Consider the following 20919-nt stretch of genomic DNA (forward strand, 5'->3'; position numbering starts at 1 on the left):
AGGACAGATGGGAGATTAGTAGTAAATGTAGCTGTAATCTGAGGAGACGACAGTACAGATGACTCTATTCCCTGATACGCATTAGGGTGTAAGCCTTCTGCCATGAGGGCTGCGTGGGATGAAACCATTGAGGAACCTCGATGTGGATACAGTGAGGGATGAAGTGGAGCCAGACCAGGGTCTGTAATGTAGTATAAAAGCATGGGATATTCCCGAATGACCACATGCAATGAATCTGGATGGCTCACTAACTTAGGGCCTGATTCATCTTGGATCGCAGTTGCAAAAAACACTCGCAGTCGGTGGTTTGTTGCGATCTCTGCAGGCGTATGTATCGCAGTGCACGTGTGCAAAGTAGCAGAATTGCGATTGCTGAGGCTACGCAGACCCAGAGCAGAGTGATTGACAGGAAGTGCCGCTTGTGGGTGATCAGAGGAACGCAGGCGCGGCAGTGCGTTGCAGGGGCGTGCATAAATTATCCACTGCGTGGCCATAAGCAGCCATAGCACTGATAGCGTGTGTGGATGTTATCACTTTCTGAGTAACGTCAGGGCTTGTACAAGTGTGCATATGGGTCCATGTTACCGATTGTTTCGCTATATTGCCCTAGTACACGGGTGTGAGTGAGGGGAACGCAATGTGAATGCAAACATTTAAATAGCACCGCAGATATTAGCACCTGTGCTGCGTGGGTATATGCAGAATTGTGAACCGTAGTGAATCAGGCCCTTTAATCATTAATGAAACAATTAGTATAAATAAATTACCGGTCAGTGCAGTTATTTTCTCCTTACTGAAGCCATCCGTTACACAACATACAATGAGATGAAACAGAAGATAAAGATGACCCTGCCCAAATGTGCTTCCTATCTAAGAAGTGAATGGGACACTTGATACATAAGATAGCATAATAGTAGCTGGTGACCACAGGCACTGTGCTAGTTCCTGGCTCTGGTCAGCTGGTGACCACAGGCTCTGTGCTAGTTCCTGGCTCTGGGCAGCTGGTGACCACAGGCTCTGTGCTAGTTCCTGGCTCTGGGCAGCTGGTGACCACAGGCTCTGTGCTAGTTCCTGGCTCTGGGCAGCTGGTGACCACAGGCTCTGTGCTAGTTCCTGGCTCTGGGCAGCTGGTGACCACAGGCACTGTGCTAGTTCCTGGCTCTGGTCAGCTGGTGACCACATACACTGTGCTAGTTCCTGGCTCTGGGCAGCTGGTGACCACAGGCACTGTGCTAGTTCCTGGCTCTGGTCAGCTGGTGACCACATACACTGTGCTAGTTCCTGGCTCTGGGCAGCTGGTGACCACAGGCACTGTGCTAGTTCCTGGCTCTTGGCAGCTGGTGACCACAGGCACTGTGCTAGTTCCTGGCTCTGGGCAGCTGGTTACCACAGGCATAGTGCTAGTTTCTGGCTCTGGGCAGCTGGTGACCACAGGCTCTGTGCTAGTTCTGACTCTGGTCAGCTGGTTACCACAGGCATAGTGCTAGTTCCTGGCTCTGGTCAGCTGGTGACCAGACACTGTGCTAGTTCTGACTCTGGTCAGCTGGTTACCACAGGCATAGTGCTAGTTCCTGGCTCTGGTCAGCTGGTGACCACAGACACTGTGCTAGTTCCTGGCTCTGGTCAGCTGGTGACCACAGGCACTGTGCTAGTTCCTGGCTCTGGGCAGCTGGTGACCACAGGCATAGTGCTAGTTTCTGGCTCTGGGCAGCTGGTGACCACAGGCATAGTGTTTAGTTCTAACTCTGGTCAGCTGGTGACCACATACACTGTGCTAGTTCCTGGCTCTGGTCAGCTGGTGACCACAGACACTGTGCTAGTTCTGACTGGTCAGCTGGTGACCACATACACTGTGCTAGTTCCTGGCTCTGGGCAGCTGGTGACCACAGGCACTGTGCTAGTTCCTGGCTCTGGTCAGCTGGTGACCACAGGCTCTGTGCTAGTTCCTGGCTCTGGGCAGCTGGTGACCACAGGCTCTGTGCTAGTTCCTGGCTCTGGGCAGCTGGTGACCACAGGCTCTGTGCTAGTTCCTGGCTCTGGGCAGCTGGTGACCACAGGCTCTGTGCTAGTTCCTGGCTCTGGGCAGCTGGTGACCACAGGCACTGTGCTAGTTCCTGGCTCTGGGCAGCTGGTGACCACAGGCACTGTGCTAGTTCCTGGCTCTGGTCAGCTGGTGACCACATGCACTGTGCTAGTTCCTGGCTCTGGGCAGCTGGTGACCACAGGCACTGTGCTAGTTCCTGGCTCTGGTCAGCTGGTGACCACAGGCTCTGTGCTAGTTCCTGGCTCTGGGCAGCTGGTGACCACAGGCTCTGTGCTAGTTCCTGGCTCTGGGCAGCTGGTGACCACATACACTGTGCTAGTTCCTGGCTCTGGGCAGCTGGTGACCACAGGCATAGTGCTAGTTCCTGGCTCTGGGCAGCTGGTGACCACATACACTGTGCTAGTTCCTGGCTCTGGGCAGCTGGTGACCACAGGCTCTGTGCTAGTTCCTGGCTCTGGGCAGCTGGTGACCACATACACTGTGCTAGTTCCTGGCTCTGGGCAGCTGGTGACCACAGGCATAGTGCTAGTTCCTGGCTCTGGTCAGCTGGTGACCACAGGCTCTGTGCTAGTTCCTGGCTCTGGGCAGCTGGTGACCACAGGCATAGTGCTAGTTTCTGGCTCTGGGCAGCTGGTGACCACAGGCATAGTGTTTAGTTCTAACTCTGGTCAGCTGGTTACCACAGGCATAGTGCTAGTTCCTGGCTCTGGTCAGCTGGTGACCACAGACACTGTACTAGTTCCTTGCTCTGGTCAGCTGGTGACCACAGACACTGTGCTAGTTCTGACTCTGGTCAGCTGGTGACCACAGGCATAGTGCTAGTTCCTGGCTCTGGTCAGCTGGTGACCACAGACACTGTGCTAGTTCCTGGCTCTGGTCAGCTGGTGACCACAGACACTGTGCTAGTTCCTGGCTCTGGTCAGCTGGTGACCACATACACTGTGCTAGTTCCTGGCTCTGGTCAGCTGGTGACCACAGACACTGTGCTAGTTCCTTGCTCTGGTCAGCTGGTGACCACAGACACTGTGCTAGTTCTGACTCTGGTCAGCTGGTGACCACAGACACTGTGCTAGTTCCTGGCTCTGGTCAGCTGGTGACCACAGACACTGTGCTAGTTCCTGGCTCTGGTCAGCTGGTGACCACATACACTGTGCTAGTTCCTGGCTCTGGGCAGCTGGTGACCACAGACACTGTGCTAGTTCCTGGCTCTGGGCAGCTGGTGACCACAGGTACTGTGCTAGTTCCTGGCTCTGGGCAGCTGGTGACCACAGGTACTGTGCTAGTTCCTGGCTCTGGGCAGCTGGTGACCACAGGTACTGTGCTAGTTCCTGGCTCTGGGCAGCTGGTGACCACAGGCATAGTGCTAGTTCCTGGCTCTGGTCAGCTGGTGACCACATACACTGTGCTAGTTCCTGGCTCTGGGGAGCTGGTGACCACAGGCACAGTGCTAGTTCCTGGCTCTGGTCAGCTGGTAACTTCTAGCTTTGCTGCCCCGCTGTGCCAGTCACTCCACTGTCTCCCGATACCACTCAGTCGCAGATGAAGCACATTGGAGCACGGCGTGAGAAGAAACTGCGGCCGCTGCATTGTATTGCTTCTTACACAAATTCAGTCGCACACAGATGTACAAATATCGCACATCAGCGATCAGTGTAATCTCCTATAGTAGTTTTGTCGCTTCCAGCTGTTCCATATCTGCGCATAAGACTCATATTTTGAGTGAAAAAGACACTTAATGCGTCCGACTCCCCCTGGACCTGGTGCGCCGAGGGGCGCTGTTTGGTGCGACTGAGGCCACAGTGTATGAGGACGCATGTGTGAATTTTAAGCTCATATGAGCAGGGCCTTTTAGCCTGTGTGTTTTCTCCATAATTATGCTATTTGCACATTGTAATTATGTATGTATAGGAGTTTATATAAGCTCTGTACTTGTGTATCTTGTCCGTGTTATCTCCTTGTACGGTGCTGCGGAAGCCTTGTGGGGCTTTATAGATAACAGATAATAATAGATGTAATCACTGTATACATCCTGTAAAGGCTTCTTCGGAACCACTCATCTGCTCATGTTACAGACGGGGCCGCGCTGCGCTCATATTGTGGGCGCTTACGCTGTGTGTGCTGCTCATGCTGGGGGTCAGAGTACACGTTGCTCACAGAATGGTCTGACATACTTACACCTGTCCCTCCCCCTCAGGCCTCATCACAGACATCCTGCTGTCATTGGATGACAAGTTTATGTACTTCAGCAACTGGCTGCATGGTGACATCAGACAGTATGACATCACTCACACCAAGAACCCCAAACTGGTCGGACAGGTGAGTGTGTACCAAATGTGAGTCCTCCATGTTGGGGAAGGTAAAAGTGGGAAGCAAGGTCCCTCCTCTAATGTGGCCAGGATGGGTGCTACGTCACTGGGCACTGCTCCCTCTAATGGGGCCAGGATGGGTGCTACGTCACCGGGCACTGTTCCCTCCTCTAATGGGGCCAGGATGGGTGCTACGTCACTGGGCACTGCTCCCTCTAATGGGGCCAGGATGGGTGCTACGTCACCGGGCACTGCTCCCTCCTCTAATGGGGCCAGGATGGGTGCTACGTCACCGGGCACTGCTCCCTCCTCTAATGGGGCCAGGATGGGTGCTACGTCACCGGGCACTGCTCCCTCCTCTAATGGGGCCAGGATGGGTGCTACGTCACTGGGCACTGCTCCCTCTAATGGGGCCAGGATGGGTGCTACGTCACCGGGCACTGTTCCCTCCTCTAATGGGGCCAGGATGGGGGCTACGTCACCGGGCACTGCTCCCTCCTCTAATGGGGCCAGGATGGGTGGTACGTCACCGGGCACAGGTCCCTCCTCTAATGGGGCCAGGATGGGTGGGACATCACCGGGCACTGCTCCCTCCTCTAATAGTGGCAGGATGGGTGCTACGTCACTGGGCACTGCTCCCTCCTCTAATGGGGCCAGGATGGGTGGTACGTCACCAGGCACTGCTCCTTCCTTTAATAGGGCCAGGATGGGTGGTACGTCACCGGGCACTGCTCCCTCCTCTAATGGGGCCAGGATGGGTGGTACGTCACCGGGCACTGCTCCCTCCTATAATAGTGGCAGGATGGGTGGGACATCACTGGGCACAGGTCCCTCCTGACACGACCAGCCGGCCGATTCTCCTGATACCTAAATCTGAGAATCGCCACCAGTGACTTATGGTTACTTTAGCACGTGTGGTTACTATAACACGGCACTGCCACCACCAGCGAAGTTCAAGGGAGTCGTTAGGTTCTCCCCTCAAATCTCAATATTGCACACTCACTTACATATAGGTACGTAGCTTTGACCTCGCAGGCTCGTGAATTCGACAAGGACACGGAGAATACACTGGATTAAGAATGTTTAATCCGAAAAATATTTCCAAGGTTATTGATTACAGAAAAAGGTAGTACAAATATGGACAATACAAATATATCACAAATAAGTTTCAGAAAATAAAAGGAATTCAAATGATAGAAAACCCAGAGTCTTTACCCCCTAGACTCTGTTGTGAAGGAGACACAGGAGCATTGGGTCCAGGCCAGTCGTCAGGACTCTCCTTAGGCACAAGAACCCCTATCACTGAGGGAGAAGCACAGTTATACCCTCACTCCTGCATTAGCCCCCACCATTGGGGTTTTAAACTGTTTATTTGCTGTACAATGAGGGCGGGATAGGTGGTATGTTACCACTGCTACACTGTAAGGGCAGCTATCTATTCCCCAATATGTCCTGTTAGAGGCTAATACTCTGCCATGTTGTTTGCCACACAATGTCTAATAAAAGTCTGAGGGGTCTATGTACTAAGCCTTGGCTAGAGATAAAGTACCAACCAAACAGCTCCCAACTGTAATTTTTCAAACACAGCCTGTGACAGGAGCTGATTGGTTGGTACTTAATCTTTCTCCAAGGCTTAGTACATCTTCCCCTGAGTCTTTAATCAGCCAGAGTGCAAAAGTTTTAGTGCTTGTGGGTCACTTATGATGTCCTCCATTTCCCCTCTGTATAGGAGGGCAGGGAGACCTCCATCAGGTGCCATTACTGACGTAGAGGCATTGCCTAGTGTCTTTTTATAGTGCCATTTTGTACCTCATGATGGGGGTAGTGGATAGATTTAGTAGCTAGAATCCCTCACTTCCCAGTATTAAATGTTGCAATGTAAAGAACTTTTTCCAAAAGGCATCTATGTCCGGGCACCTGACGTGGAGGTAGCTGGCCACCGCCATATTGCCATAGCTTGTATTGGGGACTCGCGCACACATTCCGTGTAATAGGTTCAGACATCTATTGCAAAGACATTACACTGAGAGTCTGCTATGAACCCTTGGACACGTTCTCTTGCAGGTCTTTACCCAGCCGTGTTCCTGGGATCTCTGCTGCATTCGGTCATCCGCGCTTCTATCTTGCAGGTATTCCTGGGAGGCAGCATTGTGAAAGGAGGCCCGGTCTCTGTGCTGGAAGACAGTGAGCTGGAAAGCCCTCCAGAGCCAGTGGTCATAAAGGTGAGGAACTCCATGGAAATGCTCCATCAGTTACATGTGATCAGTAAAAAAAACCTTACTCAGAGCCGTGTGCTCCAGCACCTGCATTATTCCCACCGCCTCATGTCTACAAATGTCCTCATACAGCTAGCCTCTATACACCATGCAGCGCCAGAAGCCTGGTGTGAGTGAGCCGCCAGGTCCCGTGCGACGAGGTTTGCGCCGACCATTTTTGGTCACAAACAGATGCCACAATCCGCATTAATCTGATATGCGGCATTTGTATGTCTGTGTGCACCTGAGTCTGTTCACAAAGCACGGCGGAACTTGGCGTGAAAAAAAGCCGTGACCGCTGCATTGTAGCGCTGCGTATACAGATTGGGACTCGGTCGCACACAGATGTAAAACTGACGCATATCAAATTAATCCGAGCAGTCTCCTGAAGTGTTTTGTCTGCGACTAAGAAGCATTTTGAAGCGAAGACGCGCGCAGAATTGCATGGGCCCTGTGGCGCCGAGAAGGGCTGTTTGAGCGCTACTGTAGCAGTAGTGTACTAGGACGCATCTGTATAAGGCCCATGATAATATAAATGCAAGTTTGTCTTGTTGAGGAGGTTCAAGATAGATTGTGACACTGAGGCCCTCATTCAGAGGCGGTCGGAGGATGCAAGCGGTCGCTCAGAAACTGGGCGGCCACTTGCATCCTGACCGGCTGCCTCTGTTTCGGTCGTTAGGCTGTGGGTTTACACCCACAGCTCTAACGACCGCTCGGGTGATGGCCGCGATGGTCGTAGACCATCGCGACCATCGGGGCTTACGACAAGACCCTAGGGTAGGGTCTCACTTGTCGTAAGCCCCGGAGAGCTGCTGGCTCTGTCAGAGCCGAAAGCTCTCCACTGACATCACTAGTGATGTCAGTGGGGCCTCCCCCAAACGGCAGGCGTTCCCATGGGAACGCCTCCGTTTGGCCTGCCACCCCCCCGGCCCGCCTTCCAAACGGGACGAGCTATCAATCAACATCGACTGCTCGCCCCCTTTGGAAAGAGACCCGCTACGACCGGCGCTGTCGGTCGTAGCGGGTCTAACGCATGCACACGAAGGAGCCGGTTCCCTCGTGCGCATGCGCACTGGACAAACATCGAGGCGGCCGTGCGGTTGTACACCTCTCAATGAAGCCCTATATCTCTCCTGTAAGATAATTGTTGCTAATTCAACTGCAGGCAGCAAATTGCAGCCAAGTGATGCGGATGGTTCTTACTGGGCGATGTGACACCAAACAATGGTTTTTTGAACGATTTGTCGATAACTACGTCGTTATCGTTAAATCGTTCAAAAAAATCGCTCAGTTTATGAGTTATAACGATGAACGATAATCACAAATGCGCACTCCTGTTTGTAGTTATCGTCCATTTCAGACTGTCCAACATGACGATTTTCATTAAGGGAAGGAACATTATTCGTTCATCGTTCAAAAAATCATTCATTATACTTCAAAAAATCGTTCACTTTTTCAAGGGACAATCTGATAGAAAATCTGACAGAAAATCGTTGGTTACAAAATCGTTACGTGTGTATGCGCCATGAGGGTTAGATTTGCCTGTGATTTACATGTAGGAGCCACTGAACTGTTTGCTAGCCTTTCACTCTGCCCCGATTAGCTGCAGGCACTATACACCTGACACCATGTGCACTATGGAGGCCTGGTCAGGAGAGTCCCCCCTCTGCCCTGATCAGCTGCAGGCCCTATACACCTGACACCATGTGCACTATGGAGGCCTGGTCAGGAGAGTCCCCCCTCTGCCCTGATCAGCTGCAGGCCCTATACACCTGACACCATGTGCACTATGGAGGCCTGGTCAGGAGAGTCCCCCCTCTGCCCTGATCAGCTGCAGGCCCTATACACCTGACACCATGTGCACTATGGAGGCCTGATCAGGAGATTTCGCCCTATACACCTGACACCATGTGCACTATGGAGGCCTGGCCAGGAGATTCGATTCCGCCCTATACACCTGACACCATGTGCACTATGGAGGCCTGGCCAGGAGATTCCTCCCTCTGCCCTGATCAGCTGCAGGCCCTATACACCTGACACCATGTGCACTATGGAGGCCTGGCCAGGAGATTCCTCCCTCTGCCATGATCAGCTGCAGGCCCTATACACCTGACACCATGTGCACTATGGAGGCCTGATCAGGAGATTCCTCCCTCTGCCCTGATCAGCTGCAGGCCCTATACACCTGACACCATGTGCACTATGGAGGCCTGGCCAGGAGATTGCCCCCTCTGCCATGATCAGCTGCAGGCCCTATACACCTGACACCATGTGCACTATGGAGGCCTGATCAGGAGATTCCTCCCTCTGCCCTGATCAGCTGCAGGCCGTATACACCTGACACCATGTGCACTATGGAGGCCTGATCAGGAGATTCCTCCCTCTGCCCTGATCAGCTGCAGGCCCTATACACCTGACACCATGTGCACTATGGAGGCCTGGCCAGGAGATTGCCCCCTCTGCCATGATCAGCTGCAGGCCCTATACACCTGACACCATGTGCACTATGGAGGCCTGATCAGGAGATTCCTCCCTCTGCCCTGATCAGCTGCAGGCCCTATACACCTGACACCATGTGCACTATGGAGGCCTGGCCAGGAGATTGCTCCCTCTGCCCTGATCAGCTGCAGGCCCTATACACCTGACACCATGTGCACTATGGAGGCCTGGTCAGGAGAGTCCCCCCCTCTGCCCTGATCAGCTGCAGGCCCTATACACCTGACACCATGTGCACTATGGAGGCCTGGTCAGGAGAGTCCCCCCTCTGCCCTGATCAGCTGCAGGCCCTATACACCTGACACCATGTGCACTATGGAGGCCTGATCAGGAGATTTCGCCCTATACACCTGACACCATGTGCACTATGGAGGCCTGGCCAGGAGATTCGATTCCGCCCTATACACCTGACACCATGTGCACTATGGAGGCCTGGCCAGGAGATTCCTCCCTCTGCCCTGATCAGCTGCAGGCCCTATACACCTGACACCATGTGCACTATGGAGGCCTGGCCAGGAGATTCCTCCCTCTGCCATGATCAGCTGCAGGCCCTATACACCTGACACCATGTGCACTATGGAGGCCTGATCAGGAGATTCCTCCCTCTGCCCTGATCAGCTGCAGGCCCTATACACCTGACACCATGTGCACTATGGAGGCCTGGCCAGGAGATTGCTCCCTCTGCCCTGATCAGCTGCAGGCCCTATACACCTGACACCATGTGCACTATGGAGGCCTGATCAGGAGATTCCTCCCTCTGCCCTGATCAGCTGCAAGCCCTATACACCTGACACCATGTGCACTATGGAGGCCTGGCCAGGAGATTCCTCCCTCTGCCCTGATCAGCTGCAGGCCCTATACACCTGACACCATGTGCACTATGGAGGCCTGATCAGGAGATTCCTCCCTCTGCCCTGATCAGCTGCAGGCCCTATACACCTGATACCATGTGCACTATGGAGGCCTGGCCAGGAGATTCCTCCCTCTGCCCTGATCAGCTGCAGGTCCTATACACCTGACACCATGTGGACAGTCGAGGCCTGGCCAGGAGATTCCTCCCTCTGCCATGATCAGCTGCAGGCCCTATACACCTAACACCATGTGGACAGTCGAGGCCTGGCCAGGAGATTCCTCCCTCTGCCCTGATCAGCTGCAGGTCCTATACACCTGACACCATGTGCACTATGGAGGCCTGGCCAGGAGATTCCTCCCTCTGCCCTGATCAGCTGCAGGTCCTATACACCTGACACCATGTGGACAGTCGAGGCCTGGCCAGGAGATTCCTCCCTCTGCCATGATCAGCTGCAGGCCCTATACACCTGACACCATGTGGACAGTCGAGGCCTGGCCAGGAGATTCCTCCCTCTGCCATGATCAGCTGCAGGCCCTATACACCTGACACCATGTGGACAGTCGAGGCCTGGCCAGGAGATTCCTCCCTCTGCCATGATCAGCTGCAGGCCCTATACACCTGACACCATGTGGACAGTAGAGGCCAGGAGAGTGAGTCTCTTCTCCATTTTTTTTTTTTTTTTTTTTTTTTTTTTTTTTTTGCTCTCCGTTTAGAGTTGTCTTATAATAACAGATGGTTGACCCCAGTATAGTGATTCAGTATATTTAAATGTGTGTCTCACAGGGGAAGAAGGTTCCTGGTGGTCCTCAGATGATTCAGCTCAGTCTGGACGGAAAGAGACTCTACGTGACGACGTCCTTGTTCAGCGTGTGGGACAAACAGTTCTACCCAGACATGGTCAAGTAAGAGACACCGTCGTGTTCTGTATGGATATCGCTGATTTGTAAACGGGTTACACCCTATTGCTGCAATGTATAGGTAGTGCAGCGCGGCCCGTGCGCGTGAAGGAACTCTCCGGCTGTGATACAGTTGGGACAGTGACTTGTACTTTATCCAGTAAAGGCGCTCCTCCTGCCCCTCCTATGTAGCAGATACAGCTTCCGTCTGTGTAGCCGCTCCCAGCTATTTGTGTGTGTGTGTGCTATAAAACCTGTGGGAGGATAGGGTGACTGAGGGAGAGCTGCTTCTTTCTGGCTAATGGGGGGAAGCCAAGCTGGCGCCCTTTACCGAGACCTTACTAAGCTGGCTGTGATGTAGTTTACGTGTCCGGTCCATCCTGCGTACAGAGTGATGTCAGTGATGCAGGCAGGACTGGGTGTGAGCCCAGCAGGAAGGTGCAGGTATACACACTTACATACGCTGCCCGTGCCGGAGGTGTTGCATATTCCCTAGCTCTTGTCACTGGGGACAAACGCAGTAATAAAACAGCGAGGGGGCAAGCCCACAGAGTGGGAACAGCCCGGGTACTATAGTCCTGTAACTGGCAGTGTCACTGAGCAGGTGATGCGTGTGGATGACGGGCACAGATCAATGGGCGAGCAGAGGGACTGATATGGGAGATGTTGGTGCAGGGGTGTATATGGTTTTGTGTGTGACAGGTATATTATATTGGATTCAGTAGAATACAGGTAACCAGTGTTAGGACTGACCGAGCCGAAGCTTGGAAGGGAATCGCAATTGGTAATACAGCGCTCAGTAAGTGATGGAGAACAGATAGGGCTTCTGTGCTGGTCTCTGGAGTGGGGGTGAGTGGCTGTAACTATAATCACTAACTCACTACACCCGCAAAACAGGAACACACACCCCGTCCTGTCATTCCCACGTCTTCCTACTTCCCCAAATTACATAGAGGCACAAAAACCCCACCAGGAAAACAGATGACATCAGCCATAAAATCAATTGCATCGAACTTGCTCAAATATATTGATTTTGTTTTCCTTATAAATATGTCATAACACAGAGGTGGTATATATAAGGGACACCAGCCAATCCCTGACCATCTTACACATCATCATTGGGAAGGACCGTTATGTCACCAGTGATGTCACTTCATTATATACAGTCACTTCATTAGATACAGACACTTCATTATATACAGACACTTCATTATATGCAGACACTTCATTATATGCAGACACTTCATTATATACAGACACTTCATTATATACAGTCACTTCATTATATGCAGTCACTTCATTATATGCAGTCACTTCATTATATACAGTCACTTCATTATATGCAGTCACTTCATTAGATACAGACACTTCATTATATGCAGTCACTTCATTATATACAGACACTTCATTATATACAGTCACTTCATTATATACAGTCACTTCATTATATGCAGACACTTCATTATATGCAGACACTTCATTATATGCAGACACTTCATTATATGCAGACACTTCATTATATACAGTCACTTCATTATATGCAGACACTTCATTATATGCAGACACTTCATTATATGCAGTCACTTCATTATATGCAGTCACTTCATTATATGCAGTCACTTCATTAGATACAGACACTTCATTAGATACAGACACTTCATTAGATACAGACACTTCATTAGATACAGTCACTTCATTATATACAGTCACTTCATTATATACAGACAAGGGTTAGTGAGTATCCAGTACTACCTGCACAGACATGGACACACGCAGCCTTTATCCTGTGTGCGCTTAGTATGTGACATATTCACAAAGGAAAACATTCAGTGTCATACAAGTAAATGTGCAAATAAGCAATCAGTATTTACTGTGTAATAATAAGAATATGGCTTGCTTATAGGTCTGCAGGAATCTGGTGAGGTCGTACTACTGCTCTTCCAGTCCCAACTGCACCCTGCCCCACGTACGCTGCACCCTCCACTCTGCCCCACGTACGCTGCACCCTCCACTCTGCCCCACGTACGCTGCACCCTCCACCCTGCCCCACGTACGCTGCACCCTCCACCCTGCCCCACGTACGCTGCACCCTCCACCCTGCCCCACGTACGCTGCACCCTCCACCCTGCCCCACGTACGCTGCACCCTCCACCCTGCCCCACGTACGCTGCAGCCTCCACCCTGCCCCACGTACGCTGCAGCCTCCACCCTGCACCCTCCAGCCTGCCCCACGTACACTGAGTCTGCCCCACGTACACTGAGTCTGCCCCACGTACGCTGAGCCTGTCCCTCTGCCCCACGTACGCTGAGCCTGTCCCTCTGCTAGGCTTATGTTAGTTTCTGTTACTGGTACATCCACGGTACCAGAGTACACAGCTGTTGCATAACAGGGAGTTTCCCTGTCTCAGACCACCAGTAATTAATATGTCACAAGATGTGCGGCGGATGTTACTGAGCTGCTGTTGCAGGAGATTTCCTCAGAGAGTGAGAGATATGTTCCTCTGAGAGAGCATCTGATCCCGTCATTCCTGCTCTGCAGACACCAGCACCCCGGGCACCAGCCTTCCTTATTACATAGGACCCTATTGTGTCACTTCTCTATATCTGCATTAGATGTCTAATGTATCTTCCACCCAACCCTACAGCCATCTGTTCATCGGCACAAACGCGGCAATAAAGCCGAACCCTCATTTCTACATTGTTCCGTGTCCTGAAATCACGTTCCCTTCATGGTGTAACCATTGTCCCCTAGCAGGAGATGTCTTGTTCTTATGCTTTCCCTGTCCCGACTCTACATCACCTCTCTGCCACTCGTACACCCATCTAAGGGAGCGCTATTCTGCTTATACGCCCGCAGCGCCGGTGCTAATATCAGCGGTGATATGTAAATGTCTGCATTCACACTGCGATCGCAGCCTGGCATAAGGACGCCCACTTCCCCTTACTCACATCCGTATGCTAGGGCAACATAGCAAAGTAATTGGTAACATCGGAGCCATATGCACAGGTAAGGCATATGGTAACATCGGAGCCATACACACAGGTAAGGCAGGTAACATCGGAGCCATACACACAGGTAAGGCAGGTCAGACCTCACACAGGAATTGCTCACTTAAGCGCACGCTATGAGGCTGTGTTTGGTATCGCAGTGGCTAATTTATGCACCTGTTTACTTGAAATGCACTGGCACACCTGCGTTCGCCCAACCACCCCCCCCCGTCACCACCCTCAAACGGCACTTTCTGTCAATTACTATGTGATGGGTCTGTGTCGCCACTGAAATCGCAGCGTCTTGTTCGCGCACGATGATGCATACAATCCTTCCCTCTCTGCTGCCCTCCTCCCTCTCTGCTGCCCTCCTCCCCTCCTCCCTCTCTGCTGCCCTCCTCCCTCTCTGCCCTCTGCTGCCCTCCTCCCTCTCTGCCCTCTGCTGCCCTCCTCCCTCTCTGCCCCCTGCTGCCCTCCTCCCTCTCTGCCCCCTGCTGCCCTCCTCCCTCTCTGCCCCCTGCTGCCCTCCTCCCTCTCTGCCCCTGCTGCCCTCCTCCCTCTCTGCCCCCTGCTGCCCTCCTCCCTCTCTGCCCCCTGCTGCCCTCCTCCCTCTCTGCCCCCTGCTGCCCTCCTCCCTCTCTGCCCCCTGCTGCCCTCCTCCCTCTCTGCCCCCCTGCTGCCCTCCTCCCTCTCTGCCCCCCTGCTACCCTCCTCCCTCTCTGCCCCCCTGCTACCCTCCTCCCTCTCTGCCCCCCTGCTACCCTCCTCCCTCTCTGCCCCCCTGCTACCCTCCTCCCTCTCTGCCCCCCTGCTACCCTCCTCCCTCTCTGCCCCCCTGCTACCCTCCTCCCTCTCTGCCCCCCTGCTACCCTCCTCCCTCTCTGCCCCCCTGCTACCCTCCTCCCTCTCTGCCCCCCTGCTACCCTCCTCCCTCTCTGCCCCCCTGCTACCCTCCTCCCTCTCTGCCCCCCTGCTACCCTCCTCCCTCTCTGCCCCCTGCTACCCTCCTCCCTTTCTGCTACCCTCCTCCCTTTCTGCTACCCTCCTCCCTCTCTGCTACCCTCCTCCCTCTCTGCCCCTGCTTCTCTGCTACCCTCCTCCCTCTCTGCCCCCTGCTTCTCTGCTGCTCTCTGCCCTCTGCTGCCCTCCTCCCTCTCTGCCCCCTTCTGCCCTCCTCCCTCTGCTACCCTCCTCCCTCTCTGCCCCCTGTTTCTCAGCTACCCTCCTCCCTCAGCTACCCTCCTCCCTCTCTGGCCCCTGCTTCTCTGCTACCCTCCTCCCTCAGCTACCCTCCTCCCTCTCTGGCCCCTGCTTCTCTGCTACCCTCCTCCCTCTCTTCCCTCCTCCCTCTGCTTCCCTCCTCCCTCTCTGCCCCCTGTTTCTCAGCTACCCTCCTCCCTCTCTGCCCCCTTCTGCCCTCCTCCCTCTGCTTCCCTCCTCCCTCTCTGCCCCCTGTTTCTCAGCTACCCTCCTCCCTCTCTGCCCCCTTTCTGCTACCCTCCTCCCTCTCTGCCCCCTGCTTCTCTGCTACCCTCCTCCCTCTCTGCCCTCTGCTGCCCTCCTCCCTCTCTGACCCCTGCTTCTCTGCTACCCTCCTCCCTCTCTGCCCCCTTCTGCCCTCCTCCCTCTCTGCCCACTGCTGCCCTCTCTGCCCCCTTCTGCCCTCTGCTGCCCTCCTTCCTCTCTGCCCACTGCTGCCCTCTGCTACCCTCCTCACTCTCTCCCCCCCTGCTTCTCAGCTACCCTCCTCCCTCTCTGCTACCCTCCTCTCTCTGCTACCCTCCTCCCTCTCTGCCCCTGCTTCTCTGCTACCCTCCTCCCTCTCTGCCCTCTGCTGCCCTCCTTCCTCTCTGCCCACTGCTGCCCTCTGCTGCCCTCCTCCCTCTCTGCTACCCTCCTCACTCTCTCCCCCCCTGCTCCTCTGCTGTCCTCCCTCTCTACCACCCTGCTATGCCCCTCCTTCCTCCCTCTATGCCCCCCTGCTCCTCCCCTACCCTCTCCTTATTCAGGAGTCGGAGGGCATTGGGGCTATGTATAACACTGGGCACCTATGAATGCGCATCTCTGTAACTGGCGGGAACAGAGTGGGTGAGACTCAGGACTGGAAGGAGAAATGGTGATATGTGGGGTGTGGATGCACCTCTGTGTCTCTCCACCACCTAATCTCACATCAGTTATCTTCCCTGCTCCGCAGTACTAGGCTCATGGCTGCGCCTACTCTGTATGCGGGAAGGAACACCCCGGCCTTACCCATCTACTCCCATCAGCCGCTGCAATCTCCTGCTGGCAGAAACCTCCTCTCTGACCTGTCATGTCTCCCTCGCAGGGAAGGTTCCGTCATGATGCAGATTGATGTGGATACAGACAAGGGAGGTCTAAAGCTCAATTCAGACTTCCTGGTGGATTTCGGGAAGGAGCCAGATGGCCCGGTCCTAGCCCACGAGTGTCGTTATCCTGGGGGAGACTGTACCTCTGACATATGGATCTAAACTGCAAGATACAATCTCACCATGTGCTTCCGTGCCAATCCCCACCACAGCCCCATGTACTACTTACTTATCTGCAGCAGGTCAGCCCAACAGGGAAAGGCTGAAATCTGCCATGCATACACTATCTTTCTGTACTGTATACACTGTGTAATAACTCTGACTTATGCCCACTGACTTCCAACTGTCAGCCACCTGCCCACTGATTGCCGACTCTCGCTCACCCGTCGGCTGACTCCCTGCTGTGGGACACTCATACATGTACAGTGTTACACATTGGATGTGGTAAGAGATGACATGGCATTGCACTCGGGGCAGCTCTGAGGATATTATTACACCTGCAGTTACATAATACAGCTGAGGCTGCTGCAAATAGAGTAAGAAATGTTTATTGTAATTAACCCTTCACAGAATTGTAATCATTCCTGCAATGCAAACCCCACAGGCACAAGGGTTCCTTAGCCGTAATAACTGACTTGTTATCTTGTGCTCTCTGCCTTTTATATCACCATTAAATGTTTATTTTCTTCCACCCAACCCAGAGCCACCTCTTCATTGCCACAAATGCTGCAATAAAACCTGCTCTGCTCTATACACCTGCAGCATGGTGTAACCAGTTTCCTCTGGCAGACTGTGGGTTAACGCCCAGGGCCCTTTCTTTATGTTACCTAATCTTAATAAGTTATGTGTTTGTGTATATGAATATATCATTTATAGTACAGTATATGAATATATATAACGCTGTAATAGTATAACGGCCGGCAGCGAGCGCACCCGACGCTGTAATAATATAATGGACGATTACTCCGTGACCTCTGCTAGCAGTTGGGCTAAGTGAGGATTTATATGGGAATATAAAGCATTACACAGAATGGTTACTGCCACTGGGTGACCAGGTCATTATAGCGCACATCACTGGGTTACAGGTGACCAGGTCATTATAGCGCACATCGCTGGGTTACAGGTGACCAGGTCATTATAGCGCACATCGCTGGGTTACAGGTGACCAGGTCGTTATATCGCACATCACTGGGTTACAGGTGACCAGGTCATTATAGCGCACATCACTGGGTTACAGGTGACCAGGTCATTATAGCGCACATCACTGGGTTACAGGTGACCAGGTCATTATAGCGCACATCGCTGGGTTACAGGTGACCAGGTCATTATAGCGCACATCACTGGGCTACAGGTGACCAGGTCATTATAGCGCACATCACTGGGTTACAGGCGACCAGGTCATTATAGCGCACATCACTGGGTTACAGGCGACCAGGTCATTATAGCGCACATCGCTGGGTTACAGGTGACCGGGTCATTATAGCGCACATCACTGGGTTACAGGCGACCGGGTCGTTATAGCGCACATCACTGGGTTACAGGTGACCAGGTCATTATAGCGCACATCGCTGGGTTACAGGTGACCAGGTCATTATAGCGCACATCACTGGGTTACAGGCGACCAGGTCATTATAGCGCACATCACTGGGTTACAGGCGACCAGGTCATTATAGCGCACATCGCTGGGTTACAGGTGACCGGGTCATTATAGCGCACATCACTGGGTTACAGGCGACCGGGTCGTTATAGCGCACATCACTGGGTTACAGGTGACCGGGTCGTTATAGCGCACATCACTGGGTTACAGGTGACCAGGTCATTATAGCGCACATCGCTGGGTTACAGGTGACCAGGTCATTATAGCGCACATCGCTGGGTTACAGGTGACCGGGTCGTTATAGCGCACATCGCTGGGTTACAGGCGACCGGGTCGTTATAGCGCACATCGCTGGGTTACAGGTGACCGGGTCGTTATAGCGCACATCACTGGGTTACAGGCGACCAGTAACCTTCCGTCCTCAGAACACTTCACCTAATTCATGTGGGAGAACGACCCAAGATGTGACTGCGCATGACCCAAGGACGGATCATAAGACCCTGTTGTGTCCGGTATTCCCCCATAGATGTAAGCGGGCTCACTCCATCTCTAGATCCTGTTAGCTGACGGAAACGAGATTCTCTGAGCTCAGCTTGTTGGAGCTTGTTACATTGCCCCAGTAATGCAGTCATTGGGGGGATCTATGAAAGCTTTGCGAGAGGTAGAATTGTGCACGATAAAGTAGTATCCAATCAGTTTCTAACTTACGTTACAGGCTGTGTTTTATTACAGCGCCCGATTCAGTTTCGGTCGCAGCTCCATAATCTCACAGTCTCACTGCAAAAATATTCTAATGATTGCAATCACAATGCTGTCGCAACCTAACATAAGGACGCCCCCCCTTACCTTACACACATCCGTAATACTTAGCAAGACTGAGATACCATCAGTAACATGGAGTACCATCACAGCCTCACACACACTTACACAGGCTCTGACCTTACTCAGGAATTACTAACCTCATCACACACAGTGATTACACAAGACTGAGATACCATCAGTAACATGGAGTACCATCACATCCTCACACACACTTACACAGGCTCTGACCTTACTCAGGAATTACTAACCTCATCACACGCAGTGATTACACAATACTGAGATACCATCAGTAACATGGAGTACCATCACATCCTCACACACACTTACACAGGCTCTGACCTTACTCAGGAATTACTAACCTCATCACACGCAGTGATTACACAATACTGAGATACCATCAGTAACATGGAGTACCATCACATCCTCACACACACTTACACAGGCTCTGACCTTACTCAGGAATTACTAACCTAATCACACGCAGTGATTACACAAGACTGAGAGACCATCAGTAACATGAAGTACCATCACAGCCTCACACACACTTACACAGGCTCTGACCTTACTCAGGAATTACTAACCTCATCACACACAGTGATTACACAAGACTGAGATACCATCAGTAACATGGAGTACCATCACATCCTCACACACACTTACACAGGCTCTGACCTTACTCAGGAATTACTAACCTCATCACACGCAGTGATTACACAATACTGAGATACCATCAGTAACATGGAGTACCATCACATCCTCACACACACTTACACAGGCTCTGACCTTACTCAGGAATTACTAACCTAATCACACGCAGTGATTACACAAGACTGAGAGACCATCAGTAACATGGAGTACCATCACAGCCTCACACACACTTACACAGGCTCTGACCATACTCAGGAATTACTAACCTCATCACACACAGTGATTACAGAAGACTGAGCTACCATCAGTAACATGGAGTACCATCACATCCTCACACACACTTACACAGGCTCTGAATTACTGAGGAATTACTAACCTCATCACACACAGTGATTACACAAGACTGAGACACCATCAGTAACATGGAGTACCATCACAGCCTCACACACACTTACACAGGCTCTGACCTTACTCAGGAATTACTAACCTCATCACACAGTGACTACACAAGACTGAGAAACCATCAGTAACATGGAGTACCATCACATCCTCACACACACTTACACAGGCTCTGACCTTACTCAGGAATTACTAACCTCATCATACGCAGTGATTACACAAGACTGAGAGACCATCAGTAACATGGAGTACCATCACATCCTCACACACACTTACACAGGCTCTGACCATACTCAGGAATTACTAACCTCATCACACACAGTGATTACACAAGACTGAGATACCATCAGTAACATGGAGTACCATCACAGCCTCACACACACTTACACAGGCTCTGACCTTACTCAGGAATTACTAACCTCATCACACACAGTGACTACACAAGACTGAGACACCATCAGTAACATGGAGTACCATCACATCCTCACACACACTTACACAGGCTCTGACCTTACTCAGGAATTACTAACCTCATCACACGCAGTGATTACACAAGACTGAGATACCATCAGTAACATGGAGTACCATCACAGCCTCACACACACTTACACAGGCTCTGACCTTACTCAGGAATTACTAACCTCATCACACACAGTGATTACACAAGACTGAGATACCATCAGTAACATGGAGTACCATCACATCCTCACACACACTTACACAGGCTCTGACCTTACTCAGGAATTACTAACCTCATCACACACAGTGATTACACAAGACTGAGATACCATCAGTAACATGGAGTACCATCACATCCTCACACACACTTACACAGGCTCTGACCTTACTCAGGAATTACTAACCTCATCACACACAGTGATTACACAAGACTGAGATACCATCAGTAACATGGAGTACCATCACATCCTCACACACACTTACACAGGCTCTGACCTTACTCAGGAATTACTAACCTCATCATACGCAGTGATTACACAAGACTGAGAGACCATCAGTAACATGGAGTACCATCACATCCTCACACACACTTACACAGGCTCTGACCATACTCAGGAATTACTAACCTCATCACACACAGTGATTACACAAGACTGAGATACCATCAGTAACATGGAGTACCATCACAGCCTCACACACACTTACACAGGCTCTGACCTTACTCAGGAATTACTAACCTCATCACACACAGTGACTACACAAGACTGAGACACCATCAGTAACATGGAGTACCATCACATCCTCACACACACTTACACAGGCTCTGACC

At 52.1% G+C, this 20919-nt stretch overlaps 1 protein-coding gene across 1 annotated transcript in view; it reads left to right on the forward strand.

The window, feature by feature from the left end:
• Window positions 1–16861, forward strand: part of SELENBP1 (selenium binding protein 1) — a 44087-nt gene extending 27226 nt beyond the window's left edge. The window contains exons 9-12 of the mRNA XM_088461005.1: window positions 4239–4360; window positions 6480–6572; window positions 10738–10856; window positions 16165–16861. Coding sequence (XP_088317131.1) covers window positions 4239–4360; window positions 6480–6572; window positions 10738–10856; window positions 16165–16327 — 497 coding nt within the window. The 3' untranslated portion in view covers window positions 16328–16861. The remainder of the gene's footprint in view (window positions 1–4238; window positions 4361–6479; window positions 6573–10737; window positions 10857–16164) is intronic.
• The last annotated feature ends 4058 nt before the right edge of the window (window positions 16862–20919 follow it).

Source organism: Taudactylus pleione, unplaced genomic scaffold, assembly GCF_031769625.1.
Source record: "Taudactylus pleione unplaced genomic scaffold, aTauple2 ptg000997l, whole genome shotgun sequence".
In the NCBI taxonomy this organism is placed as follows: Eukaryota; Metazoa; Chordata; class Amphibia; order Anura; family Myobatrachidae; genus Taudactylus; species Taudactylus pleione.